General features: G+C 43.9%; 1 protein-coding gene across 13 annotated transcripts in view; it reads right to left on the reverse strand.

Annotated features, from left to right (window-relative positions):
- CACNA1B (calcium voltage-gated channel subunit alpha1 B) overlaps positions 1-16,699 on the reverse strand; it is a 337,646-nt gene that overhangs the window by 134,372 nt on the left and 186,575 nt on the right. For all 13 annotated transcript variants that reach the window (XM_083721547.1, XM_083721558.1, XM_083721557.1 and 10 more), the window contains 3 exons: positions 15,731-15,820; positions 13,357-13,566; positions 4,507-4,619 (listed from right to left, as the gene is read on the reverse strand). In XM_083721547.1, coding sequence (XP_083577673.1) covers positions 4,507-4,619; positions 13,357-13,566; positions 15,731-15,820 — 413 coding nt within the window. The remainder of the gene's footprint in view (positions 1-4,506; positions 4,620-13,356; positions 13,567-15,730; positions 15,821-16,699) is intronic.

A 16,699-nucleotide genomic window follows, 5' to 3' on the forward strand; every position in this document is an offset into this window, starting at 1 on the left:
AGATTTCTGCATCAATGTTGGCCCTTATGGAAAGATAACTATCCAGGTAGGAAAAGCAATTGACACTTCCCAATGTTACACTATTAAGATGGATCTGTGGTACAGTGGACGGGTTGTTTTGTGCTTATTGATGCAGCACTTTGGTTTTTTGGATATTGAGCAATAGACCAAGCTTTCTGTAAGCTTCTGCAAAGATATTTAGGGTGGTTTAGAGGTTGTCCTCTGAGCGTGCACACACTACGTCATCAGCATATTGAAGCTCTATGATGGAGGTTATGGTAACCTAACTCTTTGTTTTCAGCCTACTCAAATTGAAGAGCTTTCCATCTGTTCAATATATATATGATTTTTACTCCAGTGGGGAGTTTCCCTTTGAATGTGTAGGATCATGGCGATGAAAATAAGAAATAGTTGGGATGATAATACATCCCTGTTTAATGCCTGATCCCACTGTGAATGGTTCACTTTGAGAGCCAGAGTGGGACTGCCTGCAGTACCCCAGGTGAGAAATAGGGTAGAGCACCTGAATGTGTGAAGTTTGAGTCTTGGTTCCAAACCAGTGGAAACAGATCCGTCTGGAGTATGTGGATGCTTTGAAACTACCTTTTACCTGTATTGATGTTTTGAGAAATTCTCTTCTAGTAACTTTTATGGTGATAAATTAGGCTGGTTTATTTGTATTCTTTTATGCAAACTTGCATGGACTAATTTTTTGTATATTTATTTATTCATCTTGTGAGCCACTTTGGGTAAAATTTTGTGGGAAAGTGGAATACAAATTGAAAAAGAAGAAGAAGAAGAAGAAGAAGAAGAAGAAGAAGAAGAAGAAGAAGAAGAAGAAGAAGAAGAAGACGACGACCTCTTAGGAGGAGCATATCCATGTTCTTGCGTTTACACCTTGGAATGCCTTGTTGCTTCATATCACAATGGGTGCTCTTATACATTTTCCATCATGTTGCTTTGTCAAACTGAACCAAACTACAAAATACTGCCAGCCCTCAAGAGGCTACAAGAAAGCAACAAATGGGAACGTATACAACTGGGGGATGAATAGAACTGGGGAAACATAATATGAGCAATGGGAATCACAGAGGGAGATAGTGCTTGATTCCAGTGGGATCAGCAAATGATGATGAATTAGCAAGTGATAAAATGTCTCTTCCCTACCCGATAGGAAGCCCACATTGGAGAGTTAATTACCAGCTCTGCATGCAGTGGAGCAAGATAGAAACAGCTGCACCCAGAGGAGCAACTCAGGAGCTCTAAATACTAGAATTTAAAAAACTCTATTGACTGGAGGTCCTCCCCCATCTCTTTCTCTCCCCTCTCCCTTGGCATTTCAATTAATTAAGGCAGTGCTGGGGGACCTGTGGCCTCCCAGATGCTACCAGACTCCAACTTCCATCAGCCCCAGTCAGCATGGCTGATGAGTAAGGGTGGTAGGATATATAGTCAGGTCACTTCTGGGATCTCTGCAGGCATACCCCTCAATTGTCCTGGTAAAACTGGGACATTCCATTTTTTCCACACAAGAGCACAGTGCCCATTTTGGGTACCATGATTTCACCCCAAATAAGCACTTTTCCGGGGCTTCAGTCTCATGCGGCACCCCAAAACATGTGTTTTTGGTGTACTTTCGTGTGGGTGAACACCCCCCCCATCATAATTCTTGGGGGCCATGATCTTGTGAAGGTTGTGTGACTCACGCGGGAGCACACCCCTGTAAGACGTGCATCCTGGGTTTTTGCCGTGATGTGTTGGAGGGTATGCACGAGTTCCTCATGCTTGGTCCAGCGCACCATTCTCAGTGGGCATCTGCTTAGGAGAGGCATCCCATCCTGTGTGAGAGGAGGAGGATGTATCTTCTAAGGTGCTATGGTAAATAGATGCTGTTGTTCATAAAGAACAAAGAAAGGTTTTTAATTAGGGATGACAAACCTGTGGCCCTCCAGATGTTGTTGGACTACAACTCCCATCAGCCTCAGCCAACCTGATCAATGGTCAAGGGTGATGGAAGCTGTAAGGTAAAGGGACCCCTGACCATTAGGTCCAGTCGTGGCTGACTCTGGGGTTGCAGCATTCATCTCGCTTTACTGGCCAAGGGAGCCGGTGTACAACTTCCGGGTCATGTGGCCAGCATGACTTCTGGTGAACCAGAGCAGTGCACGGAAATGCCGTTTACCGGAGTGTTACCTGTTTATCTACTTGCACTTTGTGCTTTCGAACTGCTAGGTTGGCAGGAGCAGGGTCCCAGCAACGGGAGCTCACCCCATCGCAGGGATTCGAACCGCCAACATTCTGATCAGCAAGCCCTAGGCTCTGTGGTTTAACCCACAGCACCACCTGCATCTGATGGAAGCTGTAGTCTAGCAACATCTAGAGGGCAAGAGGTTTCCTACCCCTGCATTAAGGATTTCTACAAGATGCAAAATATACATGTGATGTGAATGCAAACTTCCTGTTTCTCCCTATACACCCATCAGCTCCCAACTGAAGCTGATGCTTCCACTACAAATTAGTTCACTACACATTCTCTCCCCCTCTCTCAGCACTGCATTTTCCATCAGTAAAACTGGAAGACTAAAGGCCTACTTTGTGGGGCTGTCATAAGGTCAAACAATTGAGCTCTTCGCATGCTGAGTGTGCTACAGTCACAACTTGACCACATGACTCCAAGTGCATTCTGGTGTTCAAAGCACTACACAGGCAATCCCTGGAAAAGAAACTATGTAGCAGTACCATTCCTGTTTATCTTGGAGTAAGGCCCATTAAGGTAAGTGGCAGCCCTGGGCTGTAAAGAACATAAGAACATCAGGAGAACCCTGCTGAATCAGGGCAAAGGCCCATCTAGACCAGCATCTGGTTCTCTCACTGGCCAATGAGATGCCTCAATGGGAAGCCCACAAACAGAATCCAAGTGCAACAGATCTCTCCCCAATTGTGATTCCTAACAAGTGAGATTCAGAGGCTCAGACAAGAGCAAAACACTTGACCCTTGTTAACTCTGGCCAGCTAGAATGGCATCTTCCCATTTTGTTCAGGCCATCTGTGCTGACAACAGGGCCAGCCCAACATTGGGGGACCTGATAGCGTTGCAGCCTTCTCCTTTGAAGGCTGCAAAGAAGCAGCTAATTAAGTCAGCTGCAAAAAGAAAAGAAAAAAATTGAAGAAGAAAGAAGAGGTACCAAGAGGCCAGGGTTGTTTGCATTACAAAATCCAGAAGTGCAGCTTTGTGGGGGGAGATAAAATAAAAATAAGCAGAACAGCAAGCTTCCAGACCTCATTGCTAACTGTGAAAATAGGCTTGAAAGTGCACAGGGGAAACCTTGTGAAATATCCAAAGGGCAGACTAAGATGAGTGCAGAGCCAGATTTAGAGCAGTGATGGAGGCTCCCACACACAGGGCATTGAACTGAGCAGAGGAGAGGAAAGCAGCAAGCTGTATTTGAGAGTCTCCCCCCAATCCTCCACCTTTCAGTTCACAGTAAGATATGTTTTAAAATGGAAGAGGCAGGGAGAAGGTCCAGGAAATCCAAAAGGTTTGTCCTTTCAGGCTATGAGTAGGGTGCCTCTCCCTCCCCCCCCATACTTTCCTCCTTCCTTTTGCACGAAAGTAGTAAGGCAGGTTTGGAGACCAGAAATCAAAGGGATTTTTTTTTTTAAGTCAATGGCCTTTTCCTTTGACTTTTTGGGGAAAACAAGGAAGAAAAAAAGGGGGGTATTTCTAAAGCCTTGAAATTTTTTTTCTGTCCAAGAAAGATGTAAAGGAAGGGAGCAGGAATGAGGGAAAGTGGGGAGGGAATTCAGATAGACCTTTCTGACAACTGTAAGTGTTGTTGTTTGTTTGTTTGTTTGTTTGTTTGTTTGCCTGGGAGGGAAAATCAGGGTAGAAAAAAAGGAGGGGGAGAAGGGAGAGGAAAGGAGGGGAGGGGAGGGGAGGGAGGGAGAACGAGAGCAAGAGCAAGATCGCACCAGCCTCCCACTATGCGAGTGCAACTGGTTGGCCAACACTTGCAGCAGGGGGCGGATTTTGGTTTTGCATGGGGCGCCATATTACCATAGTCTGCCTCTGTTTGGTTGGATGGTGCTGACTGAGGCTAATGCAAGTGGTAATTCACAACGTTTGCAGGCCATATGTTGCCTGCCCCTGACTTTGGGTGCTAAATGGAGCAGGAGATCACATGCTCAGATGCCTCCCCATGACATGACAGAACAAGAAAGTCCCTCAATGGCGTATCCATCCAAGTGCTTCCTCTGTGGACATAGCTCAGTGGGAAAGGGCCCAGGATCAATCTGAGGCATCTCCAGGACTGAGTGTTCCCTGCCTGAAATCCTGCAGCAGCTTCTGATGATGGTAGACAAATCTGAACTAGATGGACCAGTGGTCTGGCTCAGTATAACACAACTTCCTATGCTGAGAATCAGGAGTGACCCAGGGAGTATGCAGAAGATCAGGTCTGCAAAGGGTTGACTTCAACCCATCTATTCTCATCCAAGACTTCTTACCCCAAAGTCAAAGCAGTTGAATGAGGAATGGAAATAATTCCTTGGCCCCAGGCCATACATCTTCAGAGACATCTCTGTGAGGAACAGGCCGAGGAAGACAAACTCTGCAAAATCTGGAAGAAACAGCAGAAGGTCAAATCAATGATAAATATCCACAAAATTATTTCCTGATATTAGGATGATACCTCTCCTAGATGTGGAGCAGATCCTGCCAGCAGAAAATAACTTTCTGCTGCATGGGAAAGCAGATAATTAGTACATAATGGTGAAGTATTTTTTAGAGCTCCCAAATTTGGATGTGCTGAGTCTCCAAGAACCCATTCTGTCCAACTTATAATGGGGATGGACTGAGCATAGATGGAGAGCTGACCAGAGATGTCCACCAGCCATCCAAATTATCAGGGATGTTCAAATTACACGGTACTGTCTTCCATTAGAAAAGGATGTTGCTGTTTCTGGTCAAAGATTTGAATCTATTCAGTGTTTAGCATTGCTGTGTGGCTCTACAACCATACGCAAGCCGCACTGAGTTCCATGCCAACTGAGGGGAGGGTGTTCCTGGCTAACACAGTGTACCCCTCTGCTCAGTCTCCCCCTCTGATGGACAGCAGCCACCAGACTAAAGGGCAATAGTTTCTACAAAGCTGGCCTTATCAATTAGCCTCCAAATTTCCCTGGGTTCCCTCTGAAGCCACCACAATTAGGGTAGGTTACTGGCCTCCAGGTGTGATAGCGTTAAAGTGAAAAACACACCAGTACAGATTTCACTTAGGGTGGGGGGTGGGGGGGACAGATGTGAAGTTTAAGGAAAAGATACACAATGCAAATGTCATTGCAACCCAGAATATTCTCTTCGGAGCAAAAGGGGGGGCAGTTTAAAATGTCAGCCGCTTTCTCTGGACTAAACTACCCCTAAACTCATCAGGTTTTCAGAATGCTCTTACTCTCAAGCAACAGCCTTTCCTCCTTTTTTTGCCTCTTCCAGGCACGCCAATGTTATCTGTCATGCTGCATTCCACCCTGAATTTTGCGCCTCCCTAGTTGGCTATCCCAAGATATAGACTCCCTTTGTCAACCATAAGCTCCTCGCAGTAGACTCCAGAAAGACATGAAACCCCAGGCCAGGATGTGACTTTCCTTCCATCCACACTGGTCATTTCAATGCCTTGATATTTGGAAGCTAGTCAGCCCTACAACGTCCAATGAATAAAGAGCTGCTAACATGAATCCCACCTAAAACACAACATCCCATACAAGTAAGGTCCAGTTCCTTCACAGATACACTGGAGAACAATCAGAGACATACTGTATTATCTGAATATTCCCTTCCCCTCCCCAGCCTGCAACATCCCTGACCATTGGACATGGTGGCTGGGACTGGTGGGAGGTGAGGTCCAATAACATTTGAGGAGCACCAGATTGGGGGAGTCTGTGACATTCACATGCTGTTTTCAGACTTGCCATGGTTGGTCATGGAAAGAATTGTATGCTAGAATAGATGACTAGATCAAGCAGGACTCTTCTTAAATCCTTAAAATTCTGCAGATTAGTATTCTTTCTCCAGGGGACTGAGAACATAAGAACAACCTGCTGGATCAGGCAAGTGGTCCATCATCCTGTTCTCACAGTGGCCAACCAGATGCTAATGGGAAACCCACAAGTAGGACCTGAGTGTAACAGCTTACTCTGCACTTGTACTTCAGGGACATGCAGCCTCCATCAGTGGAAGCAGAGCGTAGTCATTCAGAAAGAGAAAAATCTCAAAATTTTCTAGGGAAATTTTGGTCTGCATGATCAACCTGCATCCCTGGCACCACTACTTGTTATGAGCCCTGGCATTGGCCAACCTTTATGAAGCAGATTATTTTAAATCAAGGGAGCAAAGATTGGTTCCAGTGATCATCCATCCATTACTCCTGCCAATGGCTCCTATTTCTACCCTCTCCTCCAGTTGACGGGTCAGGATGAGGATTTGTTTTGACATGGCCCTGGCCCATTTGATTGAAAAATGCAATTCTTGGTTGCTGGTCTTACTCTAGATTTAATTTAAGCTACCTTAAACAGAAGCATTTTATAAAACCATGGGATGAGAAGAAGGGAGTGCATGGCAGAAGGCAGGGGAGAGAGTTTGTGATAAACAGTTTAACTTAATTTAGAAACATGTGCTCCTGGCAAAGGCCATGCTGGTTACTTTCCTACCCAATATATTTGAATTAGGTAATTAGCATCTTGTGTGTGTGTGTGTCAATCAGCGACAAATTCTATTTTCATGCTGTCACATAGTCTAAGGTCATTAGGATCAGGCACAAGAGATGGTACTTCAGGTCTTTCCTGTCCCACAAATACTGTGAACACTTGTGGAGAGAAGGAGATCCATCAGCATCCAGTTTTTGGCTGACCTACTTCTTGAAATGACACCTAAAATATTCAGCAGACATAAATAAGCATGCTTGTTTCTGAAGCTTCCCTGTGCTCTGCATACTGATATCCACAGGGAACCAGGCTGAGACATCAAAGGCAAACACAAAATCATCAAGAAACTAATTGCATTAATGTAGGCTCTGCATAGAGTACACAGCTGAATGGGATGGGTTTTGGTCATAAGGTTTCTAGGGGGTAACCCATGGTCCTCCAGTGGTTGCTGGACTACAGCTTCCATCATGCCTGACCTTGGGCCATGTTGGCTAGGGTTGATGGGAGCTGGAGTCCAATGCCATCATTAGGGCCACACTATTCACCATGATTTGTGTGAAGGGCACCTTTCCTTCATCCGTCCAGAATCTCCAGCTAATTGATTTCCCTGGATGATACTAGGTATGCCACATTATTCATCCCAATCTTCATTTCATAAAATTTATAAACCTTAATGTGGTTTGCACAAAGAATAAAACAATGAGATTATCAATATAAAAAAACACACAGTGGAAAACCATTTAAATACAGTGGTACCTCGGATTAAGAACTTAATTCGTTCTGGAGCTCTGTTCATAACCTGAAACTGTTCTTAACCTGAGGTACCACTTTAGCTAATGGGGCCTCCCACTGCCGCCACCGCGCGATTTCTGTTCTCATCCTGAAGCAAAGTTCTAAACCTGAGGTACTATTTCTTTGGTTAGCGGAGTCTGTAACCTGCAGCGTCTGTAACCCGAGGTACCACTGTAGTTCAAAAAATAATTAAAACCAATGATGAGATAAAAATGGATTAAAACACCCATCAGCATTCAGTGTAGCTGGGTAGACATGCCTAAAGGTAAAAGGGTTTTGGCAGGTGCGTAAAAGAGTACATTGAAGGCTCCTGCCTAATGTCAATTGGCAAGAAGTTCCGAAGTGTAGGTGATGCCACACTAAAATGTCACTTTCTTATCAGTGTAGAATGGGTATTATGTGGCATCTGTAAAAGTACCAGTTCCATAGACTGAAGCAGCCAGGTGGGCATATGTGGGGTTAGGTGATTGTTAAATACTCTTTCTGAAAATTGTTAGCCTTCCTTCATAAGCAAGACACTCAAGTCTCTTCTTCAATGAAGCATGCTTATAAACACCAGTGGAATCAGTGTTCTGCTATTGTGGAAATCCACACAATCCAAATTTGCAAACCAGATTCTCTTCAGCGGAGTCTATAGCATGCTGGCTATACAGAGATGAAAGAGACTCATCCCATATTTTTCCTTTCTCCCTTTCCCCCCTTTTTTTTTGCTAAGCACCTTTTCAGTTCCTTTTTCAAAATGCTTGGAAATGTCAAGCTGAGAAAGTTAATCAGAGCATTTCAACAAGCAGAAAGTAGAAAGGAGGCAGAGACGGGGAGTTCTGAGGAATCGCTGCAGACCCACAGGCTCTCAGCAGCATTGAAGTTGATTTGTAACGTAATTAAATTCTCCCTAGAGGGAGAGACATGATTGAATTAGAGATGCCCAAATCACGCTTACGGTGTTACCAATCCTCCCAGAGCAAACTCTGCTCCCTTCCTGGCTGAAGTTCACGCATCTTGTCCAAAGTCCAATTACGATCACTTTCTAGAAATCTGTCTAATTAGGAGGCACCCCTGCTCTTCCCATGTGCTGCCAGTGAGAAGCATTATGGGGCACTGATGGTAAAGCTACTTGTGCAAAAATGTTCTCCCCTTCCTGGTTTCTAATATTTTATCAGACTTAATCCATTAGAAGATAAGAATATCCTGCTGAAGCAGACTATGGGTTGAATTTGCCATAGTCTGAATCAGACTATGGCAAATCTGCTCACATCATTCTGAAACTGTGCCTAAGCAAAAATTGTCCTGGGAAAACACATGTCTGTAACACTGTCAAAGCTAGCACATTTTTATTTTTTATTTTTGCATTCACTGCTAAGTCTCTGAAGAGCCATTTCTCCCCACTCCCTACCCTCACCATTCTTTTTATTTGCAAACAGAAACAAAGAACAAAAATAATAAAAATACTAAGAACAATTAAATAACAACAACCATTGCCAGTTGACATTAACAATAAGCAATGCTGTGAAACATCATTCCTGTCAAGATATGAAAGGTACCCACTATCTGTACTTTCCAGAAACAATTGAAGACATTTCCCCTTACCAATCTCCCCCAGCTGGCTGTATACATTTTTGCCATGGATGTCTACTTTTTGCCATTAAAAAATAAACAAATCTGCTGTTATTTGCCCCCTGCTATTTTGTGACTGTTTTTAGCTGGGTTTCTCTATTATATTTTCTACATCACATTGAAACAAGTGTGTAGAAGGGAATTAAACATTATTATTATTAGTAGTAATAATAATAATAATAATAATAATAATAATAATAATAATAATAATAATAATAATATATTCCATCAAACCTGATTTAAGCATATATATATATTAATAAAAGGAAGTCCATATAGGTGTGTAAATGAAACTGCCAGTTATAAGCCATGTGTTTAAACAAAGAAAGGGCACTTCCAATAGAGGCTCTTAGAACCTAGGTAATTAAGAACCATCCTCACTCCAACTAATTTTCTCCATGCTGTAGACATTAGAGAGACCTGGATAAACCTTTTGGTTTTGTTCAAATATATATATAAGAAAGAAAGAAAGAAAGAAAGAAAGAAAGAAAGAAAGAAAGAAAGAAAGAAAGAAAGAAACTACAGAAGTACTTGGAGGTTAGATAAACAGAGCTGAGACCTATTTCAATGAATTTTGATTCTCCTGTCAAAGGATTTGTGTTGAGAAAATGAAAATATTTCACTAAAGAGCAGGGCAAATAGCACAAATGAAAGGGTGTCCCTCTGCTTTGGGCCCAACTGAACATAAAAATAAGAAGAGCTCTAGTAGATCAGGCCAATGGCCCATCTATTCCAACATCCTGTTCTCACAGTGGCCAATTAGATGCTTGTATGAAACCCACAAAGAGAAACAGAGCGGAAGAACACTCTCCCTCTCTTGTGGCTTCCAGCAACTACCTAAAGTTCAATCTGTGTAAGAGATCCCCAAAGACTGGTTTTGAAGGCTCTGCAAAACACAGCTAAAGGATCCTCATGGGCTTTGGGGGCAAGGAAGTCACACCAGCTGTGTCAATCCTGAACTTATCTAACCAAATCAGGAAGCTTTTCAACCAAACTGTGCTAAAACTTTAAATCCTTTCCATTTACCATATTTTTCCATGTATAACACCCCCCTATGTATAAGACGACCCCTAGTTTGGGGGTTGGTGAGCTTTTGTGGGGAGATTGCTCAGAGTTGTGGAGCTTTCTGCGGGGGGATGCCGAAAATCACTAACCCGACTATAAAACGCTGACAATCACTCGCGTCGCTGAAGACAACAAGCGTCTGCCCACTCGCCAACAGCAGCCAGCAATTGCATGCCCTTTTTTTCTTCCTCTTTTCCCTTCCTCCCCCACAACAAACACTTTGTTAGCTGAGTGGGGCTGAGAGACTTCAGAGAAGTGTGACTGGCCCAAGGTCACGCAGCAGCTGCATGTGGAGGAGTGGAGACGCGAACCCGGTTCACCAGATTATGAGTCTACCACTCTTAACCACTACACCACACTGGCTCTCGCAATTGCATGCCCATTTGCTGCAGCAACAGCATAACCCAGAGTGGCTGGGGAAACCCAGCCAGATGGGCGGGGTATAAATAATAAATTATTATTATTATTATTATTATTATTATTATTATTATTATTATCCACAGCAGCCCTTGCCACAGCAACCAATCACCCACCCAATTACCACAGCAGCAGCCAATCCAAAGCAGCCCTTGCTGCAGCCACCAATCATCCACCATATCACGGCTGACAAGCGACTGCTCACAGCTCCAACCAATCACCCGTCCCCACTATGCACTATCCATGTATAAGACAACCACGCTTCTCAACATTACTTTAAAGTTTAAAAAAAAAACTTGTCATACAAGGAAAAGTAAGCTATGTTATAGAATCCACCTGGAGAGCAGGTGACTGGTACTGTAGATAGGGATGGGCGACTCTGTCAATTTAGGTTTCTCTAAGTATCCCAGTCTTAAATTCAGCTCACCACATTTCCACATCTGTTCTTGGGGGGTGGGAATGATTTTGTAGGTCCTCGTGGAAATTCATAATCATTCTAGTGCAAATTTCTCCTAATGCATTCAGCGGTGTGGAATTTTGCCTAATATACACATTTTTGCAATGCAATTTCCCCTAATAAAACAAGTATTCATTGATTTTTACTAATATATGCATTTTCATATACCCCAATTAGATGCATTTTTCATACAAATTACTTGGTTCAAGAACTGCATGGGTATAATCTGAAGCAAAGCAAATTTCAGTTCGCATATTGTTTTAGAAAGTGTGGATTAGGTAAGTTTGCCCACTTAAACTGAATTCAAATTTCTCTACCATGCCAATTGGTGGGCAAACCATCTTTCAGCTGTTCTTGCTGCTGAGGAACACCAACAGGGCTAACCTGTTGATGGACAGACACCACCCAGATGTTCCTTCTAAACTTGTACAGTCGTACCTCAGAAGTCAAATGGAATCAATTCCGAAAGTCCGTTCGACTTCCAAAAAGTTCAGAAATCAAAGTGCTGCTTCTGATTGGCTGCAGGAAGCGCCTGCAGCCAACCGGAATGTGCGGAACCTGCATCGAATGTGCGGAACACTCCCTACCAGGTTTGCGGTGTTCAAGAGCCAAAACGTTCGACTGTAGTTGGGAAGTCTGTTTTTTGGCTGTTGCTATTCTTTGGGCTTCTTCAACAAATGCACTTCACAGGGACATAGAAAGCTGCCAAGTTAAACCATTGGTTCATGTCTACAGTGATTGCAAGTGACTCTCCAAGGATTATCGGAGGGTTATCTTCCAGTGCTACCTGGAGGTGCCAGGGATTGATCCTGGGAACTTCTGCATGAAGAACAGATGCTCTATTGATGAGTTATGAGCTAAAATCCGTATTAGCTTCCTCCTCACTATACTGATCAAAGAACCGACAAGCTTCCCACATTAGCTCTTCTCCTCTAGCAATATCTACTTTCAGCCACATCTAGCTGCTGAATTCCTTTTTTTTCTTTTATCCGCTTTGCAATAAAAATGGCCCTTCTCCCCCCTCCCGCCCCGTATGTCAGCCCGTCTAATTTTTCACTCAATTTGTAATTAACAAGAACATTCTTTCTGGCACCAGCTGGGAGATGAATATCAGCACATAAAAGTTATTTTTTATTTTTTTAAAAAAAGCTAGACTGAAAGCATTTCTCTACAAGCAAACTAATGGTTCCCCTTCTTTTGTGGGTGGGTGGGGTTATTCTCTTCTCTAGTTTGAACCTTACAAAAGAGGTAAGTTTTTTGTTTGTTTTTGCTTTGTTTTTTTGTTTGTTTGTTTTGCTTCACACATGTGCCTTGCTTTGACTTCAATGTCTCTGGCACCATATAGATGTGATTTCAATTTGCCCCACATGCATAGGTTGGTATTTGGGGACACTCACTGAGCACTTGGTTCCTGCCCTCATCTTTTCCCTGCCCTTCTGTAAACTCTACAGTTGTAGGTAATAATGCTTCTGAATGCCAGTTGCTGTAATCTGCAATGGGGGAGAGTGCTCTTGTGCTTTTGGGTTTCCTGCAGGCATCTGGTTGGCCTATATATATATACAGTGGTACCTCTGGTTACGTACTTAATTCGTACCGGAGGTCTCTTCTTAACCTGAAACTGTTCTTAACCTGAAGCACCACTTTAGCTAATGGGGCCTCCCGCTGCTGCCGCGCCACTGGAGCACGATTTCTGTTCTTATCCTGAAGCAAAGTTCTTAACCCGAGGTACTATTTCTGAGTTAGCGGAGTCTGTAACCTGAAGTGTATGTAACCTGAAAAGGTACCACTTTGTGTGTGTGTGTGTGTGTGTGTGTGTGTGTGTGTGTATGTGTGTGTGTGTGTGTATGTGTGTGTGTGTGTATATATATATATATATCCCCCCAATGGCATGGGCAGGCAACCTAAGGCCCGGGGGCCAGATCCAGCCCAATCGCCTTCTCAATCTGGCCCACGGCCAGTCTGGGAATCAGCATGTTTTTACATGAGTATAATGTGTGCTTTTATTTAAAATGCATCTCTGGGTTATTTGTGGGGCATAGGAATTTGTTCATCCCCCCCCCCAAAAAAAAATATAGTCCGGCCCCCCACAAGGTCTGAGGGACAGTCGACCGGCTCCCTTCTGAATAAGTTTGCTGACTCCTGGCCAATTGGGTGGGGGGAGTGGCAGGGCACCATATGATTATTGTATCAGTGAGTCTGAATATTCTTTTTGAAAAATCCAAGAAGCTATTTGTTCATAGTTCCCCTGGGTTAGCCCCAATCTGAGATGATGTCAAGATTCAGGGCCAGAGTAATCCCAGAGCTTTACTTACACAGAGCAGTAGTGAGACCCTCTGGCTGGTCATAATGCACAATGGCGACACACAGGGTGTTGAGAGCCACAACACAGAGGACCATCCAGTAGAAGCTCTGTGCTTTCACCATGCGCCGGATGAAGAACCGGAACATCTTCTCTTTCCTACGGAAGTAGGAGGAACTCTCATTCTTGCCACTCTTCAGGCTGGCCCGGGCAAATGGTGAACCTGTGAACATTGGAAAGATGCAAAGCTTAGAGCAGAGCTGAGAGACCTTTCTTCAGGCCACCAAGGCTGCACTACCCCAACCCAGATACATAGGAACCTGCTCAACTATCTGGATATTCAGGCACCTGAAATGTGCCCAACCATGCTTCTCTGGAACACTGCACTGAAATGAGTTCCATAGCATTTTTACATTGATAATTTTAATGAGCTGGTTACAAGGCTTCATAGAAAACTTTTATATAATTACAAGTTTCCATGAAAATATGCTGACCAGCAGGGGTGTAAGCCTTTTGCTGGTTGTTAACCAGACAAGTTGCTCAGTACAGTGGTACCTCAGGTTAAGAACTTAATTCGTTCTGGAGGTCTGTTCTTAACCTGAAACTGTTCTTAACCTCAAGCACCACTCTAGCTAATGGGGCCTCCCGCTACTGCCACGCCGCCGGAGCACGATTTCTGTTCTCATCCTGAAGCAAAGTTCTTAACCCGAGGTACTATTTTTGGGTTAGCGGAGTCTGTAACCTGAAGCATCTGTAACCTGAGGTACCACTGTAATTCCCTGAAAATTGTCTGCGAGGACCTCACAATCACTTTTTCAAAGCATTATAATTGACTCTTTTTTTAAAAGTTGGTAACATGAGTGAAAGAAATGGTATGTACAGTGGCACCTTTAAAAAATAACCAACCCACTACAGCTGCAATCTTAACACACTTGCCTTAGAATAAATCCCATTGAATTAAATGTAACTTATTTCTGAGCAGACATAGGAACATTGGCAGGTGCCTTATTCCAAGCCAGACCACACCTCCATATTGCTCAGTATTGTTTACTCTAACTTAGGCTTGCCATATGTCTGGTTTCCCCCAGATTTGTCTTCTTTTTAAAGTTCACAATTTCAGTCTGGGTGGATTCGTAAAATTATGCAAAATGTCCAGTTTTATTTTTGTTGTTGTTGCCGACTGATTATGTCTGTTCCATGCACGGTGGCAGTGGTGGCTGCTTCAGATGAAGAGGGGGCACCCGGCACCTGGCAGCAGCACTGCCGCTGCTTTAGAGAGCTGTGCAGCTTTATCATAGGCAGGTGCTGAAGTTGCCAGGGAAGCTCCAGCGGCTGAGGCAGCAGCTTGCAAGCTTGCAAGCTGCAGCTGCAGCACCGGCAGCAGTATGGTGGGCTCTGCAGCAACCACCTAATTGATTGCAAGGTTGGTGATCTGGGTGGGAGATTGGGCAGATCAGGGTGCAAACTGGACAGGATGGTGGAAAACAAAGGCTCAAGAGGGAGAGAGATGTGGCTCTTGCAGCAGCCGGGAGGCACTGGTAAAGTTGGGATGTAAATTTCAACAATTTGTCATTGCCAGCTCCCTCTTAAAGGGAGACCTTCGCAGCCTCCACTTTGACACCAGAGTGCAAGGGAGGGGGTTGGAGAGGGGAGAGAACAGCTGAAAAAGGAGAGGGGGAAGAATAAAGCAGGATGGGGCGGGGAATGAGTGAGGAGCTGGGAGGGGACGTTTGTGCAAGCAGGGCAAGGAGGAAACCCACCAGATTTCCTCTGAATTGTTTAAAGTCACAGCATGCCCTAGATCCGTAGGCATATGTTTTGTCTGGTTTTTATCTTCAAAATATGGCAACCCTACACTAACTGGCAGTGGCTTTCCAGGGGTTTTAGAAAGATAGTCTCTCCCAGCCGTGTCTGGAGATGCCAGAGATTGAACTTGCAACCTTCTGCATGAAATCAGATGCTCTACTACCAGGCTATTGGCATAGTTAGGATTGCACCCTTACAGTAATGTCAGCTGATAGGCAAATGTGCGTGGTTTGGGGAAAATTTGATCCCTGGACAGGCCAAGATTGACCCATGGGCTGGAGATTCTACATCCCTGCTCTAAGATGGTTACATTTTATGATGGAACTCAAAAGAAGCCTACACAACACCCATCTCCCATTAACAAGGTGGAATGCCATTGGTCAATTCAGTAGCAAACTCTGCTCACTTATGAGAATAAGATTGCAGGTTCAATCTATTTCCTTGGGTTCTCTTTAGGCTTCACCACATTCTCATGAGGTTACCTGGCTTTGTTGTTTCATGAGACAATCTATGTAATAACAACAACAACAACAACAACAACAACAACAACAACACCGTGGTATATTAAACCATAAACTTACCAACAGAACAAACATCTGTGAAGTGGTCCTCCCCTTCTTCAGCATGGATTAGGTCATTTTTGCTCTTCTTGATTGTGGCTCTTTTCAGCACTAATGCAAAAGGGGTAGGGAGGGAAAAAGACAAGAAAAGGTGGTTAGCATCCAGCAACAGATAAACCCTCCCAACTCACACAAGCTTAGAGACCCAAATTGCCTCTCCACCTGGAGGCCAGAATAGCCACACACCACTAAGCCATTAGAAATCAATCAGCCAACAGCGTCCCTCACAGATTCTTGTGCCAGGGGTCATAATTTAGGTAGCCTTTCAGCTATGCTCAGCCTTCTCCATCTGCCCATGATGAAAAGAGAAGGTGGGCAGCCTTGCAGATGCATCACACATTACTTCTTCCTTTACCAGACATACAGGATCAGTGAAATGCCAGCTTAACCTATGGAGTTTGCTCCCACAAGATGTTGGATGCCTTTGAAAGAGTTGTTGTTCTGCCTTTTCCTTTGACTGAATTCAAGGCAGCTTACAGGTAAAACAAGAACCACTCAAAACATAGAAAAATCCATCATTCCTTAGGGAGTTTCTATGCAACAAGGAAAATGAACTTGTGAGATCAGGCTGCCTATGACTACTGGTCATTATGAATGAGTTCTATCTACCTCTGCTCCTCCAAATTTTCCAGTGTCTTCTATTTCCCCCCCCCCAAAAAAAAAAAAAATCACACAAAAAAGTGTGCATGAGTGAAAAGTGCATTCACACACAAATGCACTGTGTTATTCTGGACGGGCTTCTTTTTAACAAACACCTAAAATAACAAGCTGGAAATTGATGTGGAAATGGGGCAAACTCTGGGGACAGCTATCGTGGGGGAAATGGTGAAACAGAGAGCAGACATGCATGGTGTTTTGTCTGCTATTGCCCCTATTATAAACCTCTTTCTGATAAACTGAGTCTACAATTAAAATTAGACAAGAGGTAAA

The sequence above is a fragment of the Podarcis gaigeae genome, assembly GCF_964106915.1.
Source record: "Podarcis gaigeae genome assembly, chromosome: Z".
In the NCBI taxonomy this organism is placed as follows: Eukaryota; Metazoa; Chordata; class Lepidosauria; order Squamata; family Lacertidae; genus Podarcis; species Podarcis gaigeae.